This window comes from Trachymyrmex septentrionalis, unplaced genomic scaffold (assembly GCF_001594115.1).
Source record: "Trachymyrmex septentrionalis isolate Tsep2-gDNA-1 unplaced genomic scaffold, Tsep1.0 scaffold24, whole genome shotgun sequence".
NCBI lineage: Eukaryota > Metazoa > Arthropoda > Insecta > Hymenoptera > Formicidae > Trachymyrmex > Trachymyrmex septentrionalis.
Window position 1 is genome coordinate 1938762 of NW_017305397.1, and position 7643 is coordinate 1946404.

Consider the following 7643-nt stretch of genomic DNA (forward strand, 5'->3'; position numbering starts at 1 on the left):
GAAACCGACCGACTCTTCTCTTCGCGGTTCCTCCTACTACCTTTTCGTGACTGCGACTACGAGACCCTGACCATTCTTCTCGGCAAACCTGTTTCGCGTGTCTGTGTTATTAGTATCCATGCGCGCGATATACTATGCTTCCTTTGTGTTACCCTCACGGCTGGACGGTTTATTGTTGCACTCGGAGCAACTCCGTGACTTCGGCATAGTTTTTTCTTCCTCATTCAGCCGTCTCTCGCGTTACGATTATTTTCTTTCTTTTCCTCTGTGTTTTACTTTGCATTAGCATAATAGTTCTCTACGCGAGATGTTCAAGTGTTATGCAAAAATTTATTTTTTGTACGCATACAAAATAATAGACAAAAATTCGATAAAATATTAATATACAAGTGTAACTGCTTGCACAAAAGGTTCCAATAATTTGCATGTTTTTGAGCGTTTTATGCAAAAAAAAAAAAAGGTGTTCGTGACGCATCAGAAACGCAAATCTATTTCCATCAATGGTCAATGGGTTTAAAAAAAAAAAAAACAAGATGTATAACCTCGATTAAAAATGTCTAAATTTGTGCGCGCTAATCTTTTTAGAATCACGCTTTTATTTATTAATAGAATGGGATAAATATATTAGATTTTTTTTTGTAGCTACAATAGCTTTGAAACCCCCAAAAATATCTTGAATTTCATAAAAAAGTGCACAATACTACAGAACTGTTCGTCTATTACACATCGTTTATTTATTATTGAAATAGAGTTACTATGCGCGATGCGCACTTTAAAGTGCATAGTCGACTATAGATAACGTTATCGCAGCATTTTGTCAACCACTAACTTACGATACAAGTATTACTGCAACCGGTATAATATCGAAGTGCATTTAAGAAGGTTTCGAGGTCGTCCCCTTGTTTTCAAGAAGTATCGTTGATAACGGTTGACCAATTTTCAAAGTAAAACTGATTAAAGTCGAATCGTATCGGCAAAGAATATTGCGTACAAGTCACTTATTATGAAACGAGAGTGCAACGTTACGCCGTAGACTTAATTTCATGTAAATACGGCGCCTCCTCTCGCAGGTGCTGCAACTCCTGTTACACAACTGTGGATTGAGTTTATTCTATAGAAACTGACTGGATTACTCATTCACTACGCTCGTAGTAAACTGGAGTCTGTATGGAGTGAAACTGACATAATGTTTGCTGTTGTGGATTCCGAGGTCGTTCAATGATATCATTGATGTCGTCACCGCACGTTTACCATTTCAAGTATATTTATGTTCTTTTGATTCTATGCCTTTCTTGTCGACTCTTAATCCAGACATAATAAGAGATGATAAGAATATTTCGAACTATAAATCTAATCTTTCATAATTTATCAAAATTTTCGAGAAGAGTCAAAGTAAAATATAGATAGACAGTATGCTAAAGTTAAACATTGACGTTTTCACAATATAGTATTGTGTCTCATTTATCAAATGTGACTTCTGCCGTATCTTTCAGGAAGACTGGAAAGATAATATAAGGATGATTGCATAGCTAATTTTGGATAAAATTGATTGCAAAGCATAGAATTATATTTCGCACGCGTACATCGTTTTAATCGTTTTCTATTAAATGACGCGTATATGTACTTAGAAATGGATCGTGTTTATCATATAATACGTTTGTCAACACAAGATATTTATTAACCTCTTTTCTATTCACTGTGTGCTATATAAATAATCGATGTAACATGAATAATTTATTCGTATTTATGAAACGGCAATATTGGAAAATTATGAAAAATTAAATTGTATAATTTTCAGCGTTCTCTAACGCTTCCACTCTTGTATACACATAAAAACGACGATGAAAGAATAATTCGAATATAAAAATAAATTATAAGGGTGAAATTTGATCTGTAAATCAAGATATTTCATTTCGGCAGCTTTCAATGCTACGGACATGTAAAATTGGCCTTTGCTCACGATGATTAGCTTGTGCTAACAATTGTACAAAGTACAATTCTTCGTGTTCGACAGCATCGAACACTCGGCTCAAATAGTACTGGTTTCAATATTTTCTAACTATATTGATATTGCAATAAGAATCAAGTCATCTTACCGAAATACACTGGCTTGTCGCACTTTGGACAATTCGGCATCTCGTTATGTGTCGTGAAGAATCGGCTTCTACTCCAACGAGATTGTCTGTCTAACAGAAGGATGCTCTCAGCAGCGTGGTCAGACGCGTACTGGCCCTGAGAGCTTGGCAAGGTAACGCAACACTCTCCAGTTGATTGAGCGCGTGAACGTGTGTTAAGACTAACGGCTGTACGAATACACGAGAGCCTGACCACGATCGCGTGTGTTTAAGCATCGTGCAAATCGTTACCTGCTCATCGTTATATAATGTACGAACATTTATCGGGTCTGCATATATGTATGCACGGAAAGAACAATTTGGAAATATCTAAAAATTTAGTTAAATACAAATTTGAAAATAATATTGTTACACTAACAACATAATAATAATGCAGGACTCTCAAATATAATGGATAATAACGCAAAAAGTTTTGACATTCTAGCAGCCGGCTTGTGTGAGTGTTCAATATAATTATTTTGATGATCGAACAAAATCATTTTCAGATCTATATCTACCTCCTCCTAATTTTTAGATAGTAAACTCTTTTTGCGCATTTTATTTAAATCCGCATTTTAATTAAAATTTGTTTCAATAGAAAATATTGAAATATAAATAATTTTTGATTAAAGATCTACTAAGAGAAACTTTAAATTAATAAAAATCAAATTGGTAAATAAAAAGAAAGCAGAAGAGAGAGAAGTGGAGAATTTAGGACACCTTGTACGTGTACAGATATTCGAGCAATAACGGAGAGGCTCGAGGCTTGAGGCTTCGTTCAATACGTTCGCTTACTTTCTTCGGTTGAAGTAATCCCGTTAGCTATTGTTTAACAAATTCGTTATCAAAATTGCGCGACGCAAAGGTTCACGAATATCCAGATCGATAGTTTGATTATGCACGAATAACGGAGCTGTTCGAAGTATCGAACGACGGAATGCACTCGCTTCGAAGGTATTTACTCATAAAACTGCAACGCGATACCCGCGAAATTAATTAATTATCGGAATTTGGGTCGGGGAGATACGCCGTGCAACGCCAGAGCGTAGCCAGAGGGCGATGTGGGAAATGCCGCTGTAAATTTTGGAATTTATTTTAACGAGATTATACAAATATCTGGTCGAGAGTTATTCGCTGTCGTTCAAAAATTCAACTGCAGTCTTTACTTTTTATAATGTGTACATATATATATATATATGTGTGTGTGTGTGTGTGTGTGTGTACATATTATATGGACGCTCTAACAGAAAACGAAATTTTTATCCGCTAATAACAGCTGCGAGAGCAGAAAACGTTGAAAATCCGAAAATATGTTGTAATTATAAGTTAATTAGTTATTAACAAACTACGGAATTTTATTGTAATATCATGTTAATTTACATTAATAATTTCTACCAAAGCTATCGATGCAAATTAAGGTGATATTTAAATAAAATCATATCAAAATAAAAAACACTAATCACATCCTTTACCACATCCGGCTGAGGTGATTAGATTTTCGTTAATTACGCGCATTGTGCGTGTTCAGTTTCTCACAAGCATTAGGGAGTCTTGGACCAATCGATTCATGCCGTTGACGCGAAAGAACGGAAAAATCATGCAAGAATACGATCATTATCATATCGGGCTCATATTAGCGATCGAGAATGGGGAATTTGATAAGGCGAATGAAATTTTAACGAGTGATAGCGAAAATAGATACGTGCGTCCTGTGGGTACCCTTCAAGTGACAGCCCTGCAGATAGCTGCGTGGCAGGGCAATGTAGATCTGTTGAATCGGCTCTACAAGAAAGGCGCTGACATAAACAGCATAGATAAAATTGGCAGATGTGCCCTTTATTACGCCGCACACAATGGCAATACTGACGTGACAAAGTGGCTCCTTCAACACGGAGGTTACACCGATGTCAAAGTCGGTATCTATTTGTGTACTAAGGACATCCCATATTCTTCGCTGACAGAATCCTATCTGATGGGAAAGAAAGTTCGTACCGCGAAAATAATTCGCAAATTTGCACTGCAGTGAATTCTCTAAAAGTTTTAGAGTGAATTGTCACTCTGAAGAATGAAATTTTATTCTTTAAGGCTGAAAATTGAGGCTACTTTTTTTCAAGACTGACTTAATTTTCACTCTTTCGAGTGAGATTTCGGTCTAAAGAAATTATGTTTTCGACGTTTCAGCTGCCGTTACCCGTATGCTGGGGAAGAACGCCATTGCACGAGGCGGTAAAAAATAATCACGCAGACGTCGTGCGCGTTTTGGTGGAAGGCGGTGCGGATGTAAACGTTAAAGACGAGCGTCTGATTACCCCGTTGCTCTTAGCAGGAAGCGCGCTGAATCGCGATGATCTCAATGAGATGACTAAGTTCGTCGAGATCGTTAGGATCCTGGTCGACGCAAAGGTGTTGGTTGACATTATTCATCCGGATACAGGTATTAGTCAATCGATAGAGCGTTATGCAATATTGATAGAACCGTAATGTATCATCGTTGCGGTTTATACTTGCTAAGACTGTTATTTTTAACAACTACGAAGCTTCGAAGCTTCGAAAAGTGTATTTGTGCGAATAGAGGAAAATGAAAATATATTCGAAAATATATTTGTACATTTTTCAATGAAAAAAATATATTCGTTACTATTAAATATATTAAATTAATAATTGTATCATTTAGATTCTTCAAAGCTTCGAAGATTGAAATATTAAAGAGAAAATTTTGCAAAAAATTTCCAAGTTCGAATGTCGAAGCCTTCGAAGTAAGCCATCTCAGTATATACCTTATTTATACCTGATCGCAGATCCGTCACTATTAAAAGAAGTCTAAAGAATGTTATTTACATATTATTTGTAAGACAATATAAATATGATTACGCTATCAATTCTGCTAGGTACTACTGCTTTGCATCATGCGGCGATGTTAGGCAGTGCAGACGCGACGAAGATATTACTGTTAAATGGTGCATGGCCAACATACAAATGCAAGAGCTCCGGAAGCACGCCTCTTCATATCGTCGCGAGTACAGGGAGTATTGAGACACTAATGGTTCTACTTGAAGCAATGCAATGTCATAATATTGATATTGATACGCGCGATCAGGTTAACTATGTTAGACACTGTAGTTCGAGAATAACAAATGCAAGATGAAATTGTAAATTATTCTTACATACGTAGATCAATCGTACAGCTCTTCATAGAGCGTCTTATCAGGGCCATCGTGAATGTGTACAAGCTTTAATCAGTCATGGAGCTAATTTAGCCGCGGTGACGAAGACTGGTGTCACCGCTGTTGATGCTATATTCGCTCATATTTCGCGACCATTGACCTTTTTAACAGATATCTTGGATTCTTGCATACGAACGACCAATAATTCTCCTTTGGAAAAATATGAGAATGTAAGGATCTCTTTATTTCTCCCATTAAAGATACAAATATCCTATTTCTTATACTACTACTACTACTACTACTACTACTTTTACCAAATTCTAATGAATGGAATGTCTGTTAAAGATCACGGTCGATTTCGGTATATTGGCTCCAAAGTACCAGATGCAAATGGCAGTGGTCACGGCCATTATAGCTGCAGCTTCGGATATAAAACAACTGGCAATATTACAGCATCCACTTGTCGAGACATTTCTCAGACTAAAGTGGGCGAGATTAAGGATACTTTTCTTTCTTCTCATACTTGTACACTTTCTCTTCGTTATTTCTCTCTCAGTCTACGCCATAATATTCGCACATAATGACGCTGACCACATGGTGACTCGAAGAATCCTAGCGATTTGTTCTTGCATTCTTTTGTTCCACAATATGATTCAAGTTGTATTAGAACCCAAGTAAATACGCTTCCGAATAATGAAAATTTGAATTTTTCATTGATTTTTACTTGACATATATTCTTAAACGTTCCAGACATTATTTGAGACAACTTGAGACGTGGCTGTCGCTTGTATGCGCCATGCTATCCTTAGTGACATCGATAGCGGGCGAGTTTGTAAAGTGTTCAAAGGAAGAAATAAAGTCTCGGCATTGCATGCATTGGGTGTTACATTCCATCAGCATCGCAATCTTGTTGAGTTGGATGCAAATGATGTTATTAATTGGTCGAGTTCCAATGTGGGGATATTACGCACTCATGTTTTCTACCGTGTTGAAGAATATTCTAAAGGTTAGCCGAAGTAATTAATGTATCGGTTTTTTTTTTAGACTAAATTTTTTTACACTAAATTATTACAATTTACACATTTTATAAAAATTCAATTGCAAAGTACAAAAATACAATTAGCATTTTAAAAATTCTCCGCCCTATAAATCCATTCTTCCGTTTAATGCAATAATAACTTTAAACCTTCGTCACACTTCATGAGAATGTTACGTCACATGTGGGGTAAAATGACTACAATATTGTAATTGATTGTCGTATTTACAGCTTTTGTTCTTTAAAATCACAAAAATTACTAAACACACTTTAAATCAGCGTGCATCCGCTCGACTATTATGACGAAGAAAAGATAGCTCAGCGTAAAGCTCATGGCTCGTACAAAAATGTAAGATAGTCAGAGAAACGTAAGGTTATTGCCTTAGGTTCTCTACTTTGGCTAATTTATAACAATACCTATTCTCTAAAATCTTTGGAGTAAAATCTAATTCTAAAGAATGACAAAGAATGGACTTTCACTTTTAGAAATTGAGTCATTCTTTTTCAAAACTGGCTCATTTGTCACAATTGAAAAGCCAGTTGAAAAAGAATGACTCAAATTCTAAGAATGAAATTTCACTCTTTAGAATTAGATTCCATTCCAAAAATTTTAGAAAGTATTATCAGATACCTTGTATATAAATAAAAAATTTGATGCACAACGAGAACTGTATAACTCGGATCACTATCAAAATTATTTTTCTGCATGTTCATTAATTTCAAGATTTTCTCATTCATTATCAAACAAGTGATTCTCGCACTTCTTACGACGAATTCTTTAACTACATATGTGAGCATATAAATATAAACAAACACATAAATATAAATCAGAACTTTAAAAATAGTGTCAATAGATATCACACGAAAATTTATTTTACGCACCACTTTTGCTATTATTATATAACGATGTACATTTAACTTTTTAGGTTCTCCTGGCATTTGGTTACTTGATTGTTGGATTTGCGTTGAGTTTTGCTGTGTTATTTCACGGAAACAATCAATTTGACGATTTCTGGAGAGCTATCGTAAAAACTGTAGTAATGATGATGGGCGAGTACGAGTATAATGAGCTATTCGAGAGCAATTTTCTATCGGTAACAAGCAGAATCGTATTTGTCGTCTTCATCATGCTCGCCAGTATCGTTCTGATCAATCTCATGATCGGTCTGGCGGTCAACGATATTCAAGGTCTCGAAAAGGAGGTAGGTACGATGTATAATATTCAGAAATAAAGTCGGATCTCATTCCGTTCAATATGGATGTCCTCTTAATTGCTAAAAGTTAAGCTATGCATGTATAACAAATATGCAGATTAGTCAGGATTAATCA

The 7643-nt window shown here is 35.7% G+C and overlaps 2 protein-coding genes across 2 annotated transcripts in view; one reads left to right on the forward strand and one right to left on the reverse strand.

The window, feature by feature from the left end:
* The window catches only part of LOC108748630 (cysteine-rich protein 1-like), a 4842-nt gene extending 2602 nt beyond the window's left edge, over positions 1-2240 (reverse strand). Inside the window, exon 1 of the mRNA XM_018486881.1 lies at positions 2097-2240. Within this exon, the coding sequence (XP_018342383.1) occupies positions 2097-2136 (40 nt within the window). The 5' untranslated portion in view covers positions 2137-2240. The remainder of the gene's footprint in view (positions 1-2096) is intronic.
* Positions 2241-3711: 1471 nt separating this feature from the next.
* The window catches only part of LOC108748599 (transient receptor potential channel pyrexia-like), a 4629-nt gene continuing 697 nt past the window's right edge, over positions 3712-7643 (forward strand). Inside the window, exons 1-7 of the mRNA XM_018486838.1 lie at positions 3712-4098; positions 4296-4548; positions 5003-5211; positions 5287-5508; positions 5624-5952; positions 6029-6284; positions 7241-7516. Coding sequence (XP_018342340.1) covers positions 3712-4098; positions 4296-4548; positions 5003-5211; positions 5287-5508; positions 5624-5952; positions 6029-6284; positions 7241-7516 — 1932 coding nt within the window. The remainder of the gene's footprint in view (positions 4099-4295; positions 4549-5002; positions 5212-5286; positions 5509-5623; positions 5953-6028; positions 6285-7240; positions 7517-7643) is intronic.